The sequence below is a fragment of the Drosophila arizonae genome, chromosome X (assembly GCF_054131065.1).
Source record: "Drosophila arizonae isolate 15081-1271.41 chromosome X, UAZ_ARI_1.0, whole genome shotgun sequence".
NCBI classification, from domain to species: Eukaryota; Metazoa; Arthropoda; class Insecta; order Diptera; family Drosophilidae; genus Drosophila; species Drosophila arizonae.
This window is the reverse complement of record NC_142927.1, coordinates 2594200-2609404: the sequence shown is the minus strand read 5'-3', so window position 1 is coordinate 2609404 and position 15205 is coordinate 2594200. Positions and strand designations below refer to the sequence as shown.

The following is a 15205-nucleotide window of genomic DNA, read 5'->3' as shown; positions in this document are numbered from 1 at the left end:
TTAAGTTAGTCTTTGGCTTAGTTTTTAGCTATTATCGATAGCTGGGCTGTGGCGGAAATATCGAACATTGTAGTAGCATTAAAAGGGATATTTTAGGGACATTTCAGCGGCATTTACTAGCTGGACATTTACTGGCGCCCTCTGTTGCATGGCAGCGAAAACAGTAGTTATGCCAGCAGCGCGCTAGATGGCGCCAGCATGAAAACACCACAGAAGGGGCAAGCCTTGAGAGCAGTGAAATTAGACCCGCGCATATTATCTGCAAATAAAATGGTTTGCTCGTAACAGAATTTCCCATTCTAATTCCCATTCCAAAAGCACAGAAAATTGTTTTTAATATATTTTTTTTTTATATTTAAGTTTGCTTTTTCTTGTTGTTTATAGTATTTGCCAGTTTGGCTGACATATGTATCAGCTTGATCGTAATCGTTATCGTTATCGTAATCGTTATCGGTATCGGTATCTGTATCGTCTCTATCCACATGCTTTTCCTTAGGTGACACTTTTCATTCGATATACTTGGTATATGCGAGCCATACGTGTTATCGGTTATCGATTCATTCTATATATATGTATATATATGTTATATATTGATCTTGATCTGTTTAGTTTAGACATTTAGTTGACATCGAACATACACAAAAGGAATGCCTTAATATGATTTCTTTATTTATCTGTTTTGTTTTTTCTTTTTTTTTTTTGTGTTTTTATTTTACGTTTTTTTCACTTTCATTTTTGTTGTTCTTAGATAAATTGCCTTTATAATCTGATAACTGTATCACTACGTTACACACACATCGAGACACACATCAAAAAGGAAATGTTATATTACTGCTATATGCTGTCCACTCTCAACCTTTCTCGCTCTAACTCTTCTCTTTCTCCTCTCTTCCCGCTCTTTCTAACTTACGTTTACAAAATGTTTATTATTTATTTTTTGGCCTATTGCGTAATTTTACAAATTTGAGATCTTCAATTATACTTAAGACTTGCACCACGGTGCCAGTGCTGCCACCAAGTTGTAGTTTCGTTTGTTATTTATTTATTTATTTTTTTTTTTTCTACTTATCACAAAAAGTGTTGAAAACAAAAATGAGAAACTGAAACAGAATCAGAGACTGAGACGGCACAGACACAATTGAGTTAGTTGGAACGCTTGGAAGTGAAACAGCGAATGCCAAACAAATTCGTTTACAGCTAATCTATGCATGTCTACTAATACATATAAATTCTTGCTTATATATATTTATATATTTGCAACTCTTCCTTGAATTTTTGATTTCACGTTGGTTTATTTATAAAACGGGCATCAGCGCACCAAATCCCAAAAGTGTCTGACTGTCTGGCAACACTCTTGTACAAATTCAAATTTTTTTAATATTCAATTTTGTTTATTTTTATTTTCAGCATTGTGTCTGCTTTTTACTTTTTTTATTTTAAGTTAGTTTGGTTTTATTTTATTTTATTTTTTTTTTTTTTTTATCTTAACTTTTTTTTGCATTCTAGAAAAATGTTTTTGTTTGGTGTTGTTTTGTGGCAACTTTAGATTTGCTTTATGCGCGCTTTCTTGTGTTGGCATTTTACAACACAGTGTTGGTCCAATGTTAGCAGTGGCCTTCTTTAACATTTCTTCTTCATCTTCTCGAAAATGCAAATTGTTTTCTCGGTTTTCTTTTTTTTACAATTTCTGCTAGATAAAAAATAAAAAACAAATAAAAATTACATATTCCATGCGCTGTTGCCGCACTGAAATTCGGCAACGTTGCATGGTGAGTACCGTTAGTTAGTTGTCGCTTTGCCCATTCGACACAAATTCACAAAAAATTGTATTTTTTCGTTTTTTTACGTATTACGCCAATGACATTTCTTTAATGTATTTTTTACCAATTTTCATTCGCATCTTTTCTTCTTCTTGTTCAACATCAAATATATTTCCATTTATTATTATTTATACAAATATATATATGTAGAAATACATATATATATTTGTATTCCGTTTATGTGGTATGAATATTTACAAGCTTTAGCATAAAACTGGTGTTTTGTTTTTTAAATTAAATTAAAATTAGTGTAAAAATATATATATTTTAGTTATACATTTCTATATATAAAGACATATATATTTTAATGTAGTTAAGAGAACAAAAATAAATTATTGAATTAGCACAAAAAAAAAACTTAATGTAGGCTTAAAGACATTTGTTTTTCTCTTAATTTTCTTTTAATTAAAGGAAATTAACAACAAAAAAGTAGCTTAACTTAAGTGTATCAAAAAAAAGTTTACATATATATTTATGTTTATATATGTATATATTACGTAATGCCTATCGAATTGTTTTTGCTTTCATTGTTTCAGTTATTTAGTGATTTGTTGTTGTTACATTTGCATTAATTCATTTTACTCTTTGCTGCACCTTCTTCTTCTCTTTCACTCTCTCTCTCTCTCTCACTTGGCTAAAAAGAATCCTTTGCTTGCGCTACAAAATGTCTGCCATCTTGCATTTGCGCTCTCTTCTTCAAATTGTTTTGGTGTTTTGTTTACTTTTTTCGTTTGCTTTAAAAGTACAAATATTTTTTTCTTTTTCAAACAAATTGCATTTGTTTTTGTTTTTGTTTCGTTTGTTGCTTATGCCTACAAAATGTTGTTGTTGTTGGTCGTCATGGACAGAGCGCGCTCGCCCGTTGTAGCTGCGACGCCGGCGTCGCGACCGCCGCAGAAAAAAAAATTTGTGTTTTCTTCCTTTTGTTGTCTCGCTCAATGTAAAAATTGGCATTCGGCTGCCGTCGGCGACAGACAGACATATGCATTGTTGTTAGAGAGCGAGCGAGACAGAGTCAAGAGAGTTGCGTGTGTGTGCAGCCGGTGATCGCCGAACAATATTAAACTTCCTCTCTCTCTCACTCTCTTTCTGTTTCCTGTTCGCTGTTCACTGGCTGGCTCAAAAGTGCTCCAAAGCTCTGCGCAGCTTTTTGCAATAAAATGGACATTAAGATTCTCGCTCCTTTTTAACCTTCACCTCCTCGCCTAATATTGTGGTGATTTCGCCCTGCATGAAGGCCCACGGTATGGTGGAATTGGCCAGCGGACATCGTTCCCCACTTGGGCAATACACCTCATTGCCCAGACCCTGTAAGCGATGATGGGATGAAAAGAGATGGCATTAGTAAGCATATTTTTTAAAGTTTGGCGTAACAGAGGTAGCACGCTCTCTATCTTTCACTTTCTACTCACATTCTGTCGCTTAATGCTCTCACGACTGCAGGGAAAGCAGAACTTGTGGATGTTCACCGATGGGCATTGGACGAAGTGCGTATCCTCGAGTCGCTCCTGACAGAGCGTGCACTTCAGCGTCGCATTCTGGGCTGCGGCCGCTGCTGCTGCAGCCGCTGAATTTGGCGCTGCGCTGCTGCCAGGCGCACCGCTAATGCCAGCCGCGCTGCCGCCACTGCTACCGCCGCCGCTGCTGCTGCTGCTGCTGCTCATGCCGGGCGCACCCTGACTGCCACTACTGCCCGGCCCGGCGTTGACGGCGCCGCTGCCATTGCTGCCACTCGGTCCGATGGCGCCACCGCCGCTGCCGCCGCTGCCATCGCCAGCAACGGCGTTCGGATTAGGTGGCAGCGATGAGGGTCCAGCGTTGCCATTGCCAGACGCAGAGCCGCCACCACCGCCGGCGCCAGCGCTGCTGCAACTGCTCAGCTGTGAGTTGCTCGGGCCGCCCGGTCCGCCTAGCGAGCCGGCGACGCCGCCAGCGCCGCTGCCAGCGCCCAAGCCAGCAGCAACGGCGGCCGCCTGCACTGAATTCGAGCCGCCAACTTCGCTGCTTGTGACCGTTGTGCTGGATACATGGCGAGAGCCCGACGAGCGGCGACCCGACGAAGAGCCTGCACAAGAGAACAAGAGAGAAACGCAATTAGTTTCATTTTTATTTATATTCACAGTTAGCTAAAACTTACCCGAGCTATTCGGCGAGTGAACACTGCGCGGAGGCATCGGCCCCGATGGCGGGCTCGATCCATTGCGACGGCTGGCTGGAGACAAGTGTTCTGCAAATGGAAGAACGAATGGAAAGGGAATTAGAATACGCAAACAAGAGTAAGAGAGAGGCTTATATGTAAAGACTCGTCCGTTGATAAAAGGGAGACTCAATTTTTAGAGAGCGCTAGGCAAATGAAAGAAAGCTTTACAGCTTAACGGTTAACATGGAAGAGAGCTTAATTGACATAGAAGGGAAAGAGAAAGTCAGAGAGATCTCCTGTCTTTGTCTCCTAGTCAATATGGCGTAAATTTAAAAAAAAAAAAAAAAAAAAAAAAAAATTTTAAATGGATAAAGCTCTGTTCGACTAGGATATGCCCTAAATGCTATTCACACACGCACATATACATACATGCATACATACATACAAATCTAAGCGCGCTCTGTTTACTGCGTAGTTTAAGCAGCGACTGCGCTCCATAGACAACTACATATATGAAATTTGTTAATGAAATTTACAGGGCAGCCAGATAGTAGTTAGTTAATTATCTCTACTATATAAACAAAAAATATGTATACAAACATATGTATGTGTGTATGTGTACTTTCCAACTGCATTACCATAGAGTACCTCAACGTCGAGTACCCTCAACCATTGTATAAGTCGACATACATTAAATATTAAATTTGACTATCAAGCATTTTAATGAAACAGTTGTTTGTTTTATTGACAGTTTACTGTACATTAAAATCTTAAACTAAAAGCCAAGTGCATATTTACTTACATACGTCTGTATACACATGCATACATATTCACAAAGCATGCAGCTATGCATACATGCCCATATATACTATGTACATACATACATACATACATATCTATGACATGCATAAAAATGCTCGACATTTACTTAATGAAGGCTGCTTTCGTTTTTAAATTGCGAATGAATCAAAAAGGAAAACTACTAAATGAAATCATTTTCATTGCAAGATGTTTTTTCTTCTCTTCATTCGTTTCATTTCTTTTTTGGCGCAATATTTGTAATTTTAGAACTTGGCACGGAACGTTTCACAGTTTACTCACACACATACGGACAAACACATGCATGTGCTTCTTTGTATGTATGTTGCCAACAGCAACAGCAACGACGACAACGACAACATTTTCATTCACCAGCAGCGACAACAGCGGCAACGTGACGTCACAGCACAACACACTGTGCAGGTTGCTGGCCCCACTGTGCCGCAGCGCAGCGCACGAACACCACAATAACAACAACGATGACAACAACAATAGAATCTTCAACCAGCTGGTTTTTTGCAAACGCGACGTCAGTTGGCAAAGTGCCAGAGCGCTAGGCAGCGAAGCAAACGACACGAATTGAAACGAAACAAGTTTTTGGTGCTGCTGCGCATACGTCACAAGGCAGCGACGCATGCAGAGCAGCAACAGCGACCGAGCGAGCTAGCAAACGTGCAGAATGCAGTTGGCAGTTGGCTGGGCCGGTTTTATTTTTATTTTTTTTGCTTTTTATATATATTTTGTTGTCTTCTTTACTTTTTATTTCTTCCTTTTCGTTTTCTGCAAGCATGCAACGCGAGACGAGACGCTGAGACACTTTGTGTATGTATACCAGATACGACGACACACACACATATACTCACGCATACACATGCGCAAGCATATTTGTAGTTTTGTTTTGACTGTTTGCTTTGGTTTTTTCGTCACGCAGCCGGCACGGCCGCCGCGTGACTTGCCGAGCGGCGGTCACGCCAATTAACATACACACAAACGTAATTTATATATATACATATGTATTATATATAAGTACATAGTTATATATATTATTTACATATATATATATGTATTAAATATGCGTAGTTATGTGAGCAAGTATGTGTGTGCGACATGCGCAAGACTTAACAGGCCGCGGTCGCGTCTCTGTCCCGCTGCTCTGTTAACTGTTGCTGTTAACATGACTTTTTTTATTACTTTTATTTTACTTTTTCCTTTGCTTTTAATGAGCTTCAATATATTCAGCGCACGCGCACGCGTAGCCACAATTTACTTTTGCTGCCGATGATGATATTGAAAAGCTACAAAAAAGAAGCAAAAAAATAAAAATACAACAACAGCAGCAGCAACAACAGAAACCCAGAGGCACGCTGGAATTGAGCTGGGCTTTAATTTGTATGCCTAGCGGGGCCGCGCACATTGCTCAAATGTCGACGACGCTGTCAGCGGCCGCACAGTGGGCTGCATACCAAGTGCTACCGTCTGCCCCGGGAGTGCTGTTATGTTTATTTATTGGAAACTGTTGCTGTGTTATTATTGTTGTTGCTTTTGCCTGTTCCTGCGCCACGTTGCTAAATTGGCGAGTCAAAAAACGCGCACAGACAATCGCTATTTGGTGCGTTGGCGTTGCCGTCTCCGTCGGTATCGACGTCGACGTCGACGCCGACATCAGCGTCGTGCGTGCTGTGTGTGTGTGTGGCCTCACCAATAATGAAATGTGATTATTTATAGCATTTGTTTATATTCTGCACGAAAATGTGTAAAAATAATAATAATAAGCAAGAAGAAGAAAAACAATAAACAATGACAACAGCAGCAGCAACAACAATGACAACAAAGTATAGCAGCATCATCGGCATGTATGCAATGCGTGCAGAGCATCGCTGCCGCCTCCATTCAAAAAGAGCGCGCGAGAGAGCCGCACTGAGCGCCATGTGCACTGTGAGCAGAAAACCATTTGTGTGTATGTAATTAAAATATTTACAAAATAGATATTTTAACTATTTCAGTTAATTATTTTGTATGTATAAATATATACATATATTTGCATTACATACAATTTAAAATAAATATCTTTTCAGTTTCACTTGGAAACAATCAATTTGCTTCAGTGTGAATGCAGTAGACATTCAGTTCTTCGGGCCAATCTATTTTTAGCTACAATTCTTTTACATTTCATTTCATTTCTATTTTCTGCTGCTTTTGGCATCATATTTGCACACTACAGCGCAAACATGAATCATTTGTTAATTTTTAAACACAGAAAAAACTATTTGCCTGTATTAGATGAATGAATGGGGCCACACCCCAACACATATGTATATTCATATGTATGTTTATGTATAGTTTATGTATGGTTTATAGCCTATATGTTTAGATCTTGAAGAATTTGCAAAATTATTCAGCTATTGTTATTGAAAATGAAACATTAGTGCGTATTTAGAGAATTATTATATTTTCTTTTTGTATTTTTAGCAGATTATTTCAATATATGTACAAAAGCCTACAAATCTCTCCATTGATTTCCGTTGATAATAAGCCTTCCTTCCATATCAGTGAACAGAAAGAAGAGGAAAGCAGTAATCAAAAATAAACAAATGATATGCCTAGAATAGAGCAGCACTTAAGTCGTGTGATCTGCCTCTATCTACAAAACAAATACTAGCCCTATCTATCTATATATATATGTATATAAATGATTATATATGTGTACATAAACCACACGCTATCAGTCAAAGTTGGCCATGGATAAGATAAGATAGTGGCCTCAATGAGGAGCAGGCAATTACCTAGCGATAAGATAAGAGCCCAAAAACAGCTGTGTGCATAAAACCCAACCAACCCAAAAGCAAACGAAAGTGGAGCCACGTTCTATATATGTGTAGAATATATACACAAAATAAACTAATTTAATTGTAACTTATATAAATAGCATGAAAGGCATAGCACTTATCGCAAGGGAGCTCTCATAAGTGCTTTACTCATGATCGTCTTATCTGCTCAGTAAGTGCTTGGGAATTACAACGAAAACGCTTGAAAATCTCAAATTTACAATGAAATTTGCTACATTTTGATTTGCTTCTAGTTATGTTAAGAGAAAGCGACAAATTATTTAGTATATATATAAAAATTATATAACATTTAATAAACACTCACACTATGAGCCACACTCATCCCGCACTCACGTCAAATACCCATGTCTGAACCATGGAATCGATAAATCATTGATAATGCAATGTTTAATCTACATTATCAAAGCGCTAACTCTGCTTTATTGATTGTATTTAATCGTATCTCTGTTCCTGCATATATAATGAATATGCTTTCACATAGTTACTTTCACATCCACTGTACCTGCTTATCTGCACCACTGTTCGACTGATAAGCACTGCTCGCTGATAGAACGTTAGATAAGATATGTCAACGCGGCATGATACCCTATTTTATTGTCTCGCTTATCATCCATTGGGGCATGTGCTTGCGACTAACCAATATAAAATTTTATTAAATCTGCTTTTCTTTTCTTTTTTCCTTGATTTATGCACCCAAGAACAGTGTCGCTTTCATTCACACGTATTACGTGCGCTTGTAGTGGTTGGTCACACTGTGCACTGATGCAGCTAATCAGCAGGCAGAGCTAGCGGTGGCGACGTCGACTGCGATGTTGCCTAGGTTCATGCACACACACACAAGTGCAAGTGCTCTCATCGCAATATCTCTCTCTGCATGCTGCTGTTCACGTGTTAACGGTAAAGGTGCTGCACTGCATGCTGATGATGAGATGCTTCTGATTGACAGAGAGCGTGCCTAATTATTACATAGGGCAGTGCGAGACAGACACAGAGCGAGGGGGAGAGAGAGAAGCGTGTGCACAATGAAATATTTGTGACTAATGCACACATTGGAATGGTCGCAAATGTCTGCGCTCTCAATGCAAGCTGCAATTGCAAGAGAGCTGAATGAATACAACAAAGCGCGAAGAAGGAAGGAAAAAAGAAAGAGCGAGCGAGAGAGTGAGAGAAGTGGGCGGCTGGGAGCAAGCAACTCGCACGTTCTATGTGTGTGCCTAAATATTTGTGTATGTATGCAGTGCATGTATGCATTATGTGCTGGGCTATAAAAGCTGATGCTGTTGATGAATACATATACATACATACATATTTATATTTATACATATCTATCTATCTATCTATCTATCTGTCTATATATATATATGTATGTATCAATATTGTGCAGCCTTATTTTGTATGTATCCCACAATGTTGTATTTTTAGTATACACACAGATACATATACACATACAGAGTTTGGTAATGAAACACTAGTACATGCATACATATAATATACAAAGCACAAACGTAACGTAAATACAAGCAATAGGCAGTAAATGGTCGCAGCAAAGTAAAACGAAAAAGACCTAAAATCAACAAGAAGCATACATACGTATGTGTGGATGTATGTATGTATACAGAGAAACACGCACAGTGTGTCAATGCGATTGTCAATAAGATCTGCAATACGTTTTACAAAACACTATTATAAAACAAATGCCATCGAAATGCTGTACAACGTAAGTAATAATTAAACTATCAATTACATTTTTTTTTTCTCCAACTCAGCAGTAAATATTTTACTAAACTTAAATGATCATTAATGAAAATACGCTTGGGCCCACTGTATAGCGGCAGATGACGGCATCGGCATGCGCGAAAAATTCTCATTATTTTGGTTTTCATTTCTATTTGGTGAGTATTCGGGCATGTATACACATATGTACATGAATATACATATACATAGATATAGATTGTAAGTAGTGTGTGTGTGTACGATAAACGTTGCTGTTGCAGTCCGCCGTTCCGTATACTAACTACAAATTTTATCTACACTGTTTGCTGTTCTGCGTATGCGCGCGTATCTGTGTAAGTGTGTGTGCAACTTGTTATCGCATAGCGTAAAACAGCAAAGGAGAAATAAAAACCAAAACAAGTTTAATGACGTTTTGCGCGCGCACACACACACACGCACGCACGAACACAAAAGAATGAGAAAAACAAAAAACAAAAGAATGAAAGAAAAAACAACAATATACAAACTTTGAGAACCGAGCAGTAAATCGAAAAACCCGTTTAGCCCAGGCAGCAGTAACAGCGAGAGAGCGAGAGAGGCACAGTTACAGCAGTAATAGCAACGACAGAGCTTTGGCACGCAAGAGAGAGAGACACAGTTACACAGCTCAGCTTAACTCACAATCCAGTAGCATCAGCAGCAGCGATGTTGACTTTTTGCACGTCTGTTTTTATTACATTTTTTCGGGTCGCGTACCGTCCTTTCGGGTTACGTGTAGCCGAATACGAGTTGTATGTATACATACATACATATACATATATGTATGTATGAATGTATGTATATGTATCGTACATACATACATACATATGTATTTCTGTGAATGCCTGTTATGTATTTTAGCTTTTTGGCTTTGCGCATGACGAGCAGCAAATGCCTTTTTATGGCAAGGGTTGGCAGCACCAAAAGGTGCCGCTGCTGTCAATGAGGGTTGCGTCGTCGCCGTCCTCCTTGTTGTATTGCAAAATGCGTGCAACTCTGTCTGTGTGGGTGCCTGTGTGCTTGACTGTGTACGTGACATTTTGGTGGGTCCAAACTACCAAAATTAGTTAAACAAATGCAATTTGCTTAGCTTTGCCCGTGTCTATTTATGTTTCTATCTCTTTCCCTCTCCCCCTTCCATTTGACCATGCACTTGATGCCTTCCAAGCTTAGCAAATCAACATACATATGTGTGCTTTACACACACACACACATACGCATTATTTGTTGTGGCCCAGCGCCTGGAAGAGCTCATGCGTTCCAAAAAAAAAAAAAAAAAAGCTGCGTCAAGGCAACCCACCAACTGCAACTGCACCAGCAGAAGCAGAATTAGCTCAGCGACTGCGCCTCTGGCCGATAAGCTGCGGCGGCGACGGCTGCGGTGGCGGCATGCTGATAACAGGCTGTATGTACATAGTACACATATTTATGTATACATACATACATATATTTATTTATATATATATATATGCATATATAGACGACGGTTCCGTTATCTAATCTACTGTTGACGACGCTGCGCTGCCAGTTATCAGCCAATAGTCGCGCTGCTGCTCGACTGATAAGCAAAACTTATTTCTTCCTATCTGCTATCTCTTCCTGTGCCCCCACTCTCTCTCTCTCTCTCTCTCTCTCTCTGTTGCACTCACCCTTGCGCCTAGTCTGTCTGTCTATCTATCATCCCTCTCTCTCTTTCTCTCTGTCTCGCTTTCGTTCTGATAAGCGACAATCACGCTCGCTCACTCGGCTTGGGATTTTGTGTGCCAGTTCGCAGCGGAGCTTATCTTCCAACGGTACACACACACACACACATGTATACACATATGTGTACGTGTGTATGTGTGCATACACACGGAATCGAAGCTTTTGCATGTTTCTCGATGTTCATTGGAAACATTTTGAAAGATGTTAAAATTGAAAAATTTGAAATCAGAGCTGAAGACATATGTTTCATAAAATATGTATGTATGTAGTATACATATATGTATATGTATATAAATAAATGTGTTTATAGATAATGGAGAATTTTATTTGAATAAAGCTGCCTTTGTTCCACTGTTAACACAGCATGCCATTTACAGCTATTCTCCGAATTTGCCATGAACAAATACTTGCGGTACTTTTTTTTTTTTTTTTTTGGCACCAACTAACAGGGTATGGCGCAGTCGCTGCTTGCTAACGTGTTCAAGATACTTTAAATACCAAGGCATGCATGAAATGGCCAACAAATTTCTCACACTTTTTACAGGGTATCGCACAGTCACTGCTTACTAACTTCATGTTTTACAGTTGTCGATTGGAGTAGGTACTCAAAATAAAGTGCCAATAAAATACCAAGGCATGAAGTTGGTTTTATAGGGTATTACGCATTGGCTGCCTATTAGTCAGCTAACAACTTTAACAGCTACTAAGAGTGCCGGAATGTACTATGATACATAAATTAACAATTTGACACAGATTTTCATGTTATGAATTTTTACAGGGTATTACTTAGTAGTTGCTTAACCACACTACACACATCTACTCTGCTAGAGTAGAGACTTGTCTGCCTAGTTTTAGTTTCAGTTTCTCCTATTCTACAGGGTATTCGACTAGTCAGTCGTTGTTGCATAACTCACCGGCTGCCTTGAAGGTCGACGCATCGAAGCTGGGCGCCCGCACCGGCTGCTGCTTGTCGCGCAAGTTGAGCTGCCGCTCGGGCACGTAGCTGACCGCGGGCAGCGATTCGCCCCGTGTCAAGGGCGGCCGCACGCCGTTGGGATCATCGAGGGCGCTGCGCTTGACGCTGGAGGGGCCGACGCCGACGCTGCTGCTGCCGGCAGCGAGATCGGCAACGCTGACGCCGACGCCGACGCCAACGTGCGGTGGCCCGTGCGATTGCTGCTGCTGTGATTCAATGTCCACGTCCTCGGAGGGCGGACGCTTCAAGTTGACGGAGAGGGCGGGCAGCAGAGCTGAGGCGCTGACGCCGCTGCCAACGGGCGGCTGTTGCTGCTGTGTAACGGGACCGGGTCCAGGTCCGGCACGCTGGCCGGCTGTGGGCGGCATATGGTGGGGCGTCATATGGGAGATGCGCACCGGTCGCACATCCGGCGCCGACTCCAACTTAACTGGAAAGTCCATCACGCCGCTGCTCTGTTGCTGCTGCTGCTGTGGCGGCGGCGGCGGCGGACCGATGCGCGGCATCTGATAAGCGGCCGCCACGGCATGATGATGTGACAGCGACAACGGCCCTGGCCCCCCACCTGTCGATGTGCTCGGAGCGCCACGATGCTGTGGCCCGCCACTCAGCTGCTGCTGCTGCAGACTCTGCTGCTGCTGCAGGACGACGACTTCGCCGTTCTCGTGGGCGCGCTTGCTGCTCGGATGCAGCCGCTTCATCTGCCTGGCCGCGTCCAGCACCACCTCGATGCGGTCGGCGCCCTCGTAGTTGACGCAGCCGCGGCACACGGCCTCCGAGAAGTCATTGATCATGGCCCAGGGCATGCGGGGCAGATCGCAGAGGTAGCAGTGCTGCCTCTTCGTTTGCAGCGACATCTCGTTGGGGTTGGGATTGCTGTAGTTGCAGTTGTTGCTCTTGTGAGGGGGTGGGGGTGGGTGTGTTTGTATATGTGCTGTGTAGATTTCTAGTAGTTCAACTGGAAGTCGAATGGAATGCACTGCAACGACGACGACGGCGTCGACAGCGACGGTGACTGCGGCTGCTGCGACCCAAATTTACGCGCGCAACTCGACCCACTTTTTGGCGTCAGCGTCGCTGCGCGCACAAATGCACAAGAACAAAAAAAAAACGCACACACGAGACAAACGCACACACGCACACACGGAGTAGAAAGAACGAGAATTGGTTTTCTGTCAAGCGCTTGATTAATTGCTTGTCGATAACAAATATCGATAATTGTTTAACAATGGCGCCGCTTGCTGCTGCTCTTGTTGTTTTTGTTGTTGTTGCTTTTGTTGTACCGGCGAATTGTTGTCGTTTTTATCATTGCGCTCCGGCATTTTATACACATGCATCTACACACATACACATATGTAAATTACTTCTTATAAATTTGTTTGAAGCACAGAGAATATATATTCTTGTTCAGCACGACTAGCTGACACGCTATAGCCATGTCCGTCTGCAAAAACTTGTTTTTCAATTTTTTTTCTTTTTCTTTTAATCTGCTGCTGTTAGCGTCTTGCGCTTTGTTATTGATTTTCGCTGCTGCACACACACATGGCCAGCAAAAAATACAAAAAAAAAATTTATTTATTTTTCTAAACTTTGTTTTTTTCCGTACACTGTCAAAAAAAAAGTAGTTTGATTGTTTTTAAATATTTTTTCTATTGCGCTGCGGCGCACGCACACATAAACACGCAGCTGCACATGTATGTATGCACGTATTATACATACACGTACGCTTCAGTTTTTTTCTACGTCTTTGTCGCCTGCACAAAATACACACATGAACAGAGACGGACATACACAGAGACACGCACACACAGAGCACAGAGCAAAGACACGTACCGAGCGACGCTCAATATGTGTGGCCAACAACACCGAAGAATGTTTAGCGTAAGCGTAACTTGACGCGGCAACGTTCGGCTACAGAATGATGAAAATGAGCGGTGCGCAAAGCAAAGTAGCGTAAAAGCAAAACCAAACAAAAAGAAGAAAAGGAAAAAAAGCAGGCACGTCAAATAGTCAGCAGCACTGACGACCCAGTGGTAAATGTGCACATGCAGATAGCCAATGTAACAGGGATGTTTCTACATCCGTACATATATGTATGTACATATGTATCTATGGAAATGGACAATTGGATATTGTATATTGATATTACTAGGCTATAACATTTAAAATTTAAAAATGAGATATAAGTTATTTGCATTCTATATATGATTATTATATATTGTGTAGTACAAATGTAGAATTATTTAAATAATTTACAATAATATAATTCAAGTAAAGGATATGAAGTAGTATAAATAATACAAATGTTACGGTGTAAAAAAATTGAAACACTCAGATCTGTCAAATTCCGATTCATTGTACATACTAGCTTATTTCAGTGATGCCAATTGGCAATTGGGCTTCTTGCCGTTTACTATTGTACACATTTTTGAGTTCATGCGCGCACGCTCTCGCTCTCATATGTATGCGTGCGCCTTTTGGCAGATACACACTCTCACACATGTGCATTTACTTCTACAGTGTAAGCTCTACACTAAGAACACAGTCAGCACATCGGATGTCCGTGTTGTGCAGGCAACAAATTCATGGCTATGGCGTGTCGTGCTAGCGACATATCACTGTATCACATATACGTATTTCTATGTATATGTGCGTATGACGCGATGTATATATACACCAAAACACTCACACATATACACACATACACAACAGTTGTGCGTCGCGTACGTGCGAGCACGTCATAAGCAAAAGCAAAACGCAAAGCATGGCGCTGACGACGCTGTGACGACGGGGCATGGCAATGGGCATGTCGTGCAAAAGGGGCGCGTTTCGTGTTGGGGGTTGAAACGAGAGCAGCGACCATTGCTCCAGTACACTAGCGTTGCGTGTATGTATACCATTTGTACAGGCACATACATATATGTATGTATGTATGTACATATATACATATTTATTTAGAAATATATATATACATATATCCATGAATGTATACATACATACATATGTAAATGTACATGGGCAAGCGTATACATACGAAATTGTGGCAGAATCACATGCTACATACATACAAACGTTCGTGTATCGATACACAAATGTAGACCTTGAATACGTAACGGCGCGTCGTTGTCTCTGCCGACGTCGCTGCTAC

General features: G+C 41.0%; 1 protein-coding gene across 2 annotated transcripts; it reads right to left on the bottom strand.

Annotated features, from left to right (window-relative positions):
* Positions 1-327: 327 nt before the first annotated feature.
* On the bottom strand, positions 328-13982 carry Pits (Protein interacting with Ttk69 and Sin3A). Of its 2 annotated transcripts, none has more exons than XM_018014652.2 (5): positions 13891-13982; positions 11996-13587; positions 3958-4047; positions 3233-3885; positions 328-3128 (listed from the first exon to the last, which is right to left on the bottom strand). In XM_018014652.2, the coding sequence occupies exons 2-5, from the start codon at positions 12912-12914 to the stop codon at positions 2988-2990; spliced, it is 1803 nt and encodes a 600-aa protein (XP_017870141.1). In that variant the 5' UTR covers positions 12915-13587; positions 13891-13982; the 3' UTR covers positions 328-2987. The 2 variants fall into 2 exon arrangements, with proteins under 2 accessions (XP_017870141.1, XP_089331442.1); XM_089475316.1 differs by having other exon boundaries at positions 11996-13664; positions 13891-13976.
* Positions 13983-15205: the final 1223 nt, after the last annotated feature.

Bases quoted from the DNA above. Each gene is read 5' to 3' on its own strand.
- Pits (XM_018014652.2), bottom strand. From the start codon at position 12,914: ATGTCGCTGCAAACGAAGAGGCAGCACTGCTACCTCTGCGATCTGCCC. The intron at 3,886-3,957 runs GTAAGTTTTAGC...TCTCTTGTGCAG, and splicing joins TCACTCGCCGAATAGCTCGG to GCTCTTCGTCGGGTCGCCGC. The intron at 3,129-3,232 runs GTGAGTAGAAAG...CATCGCTTACAG, and splicing joins AGAGCATTAAGCGACAGAAT to GGTCTGGGCAATGAGGTGTA.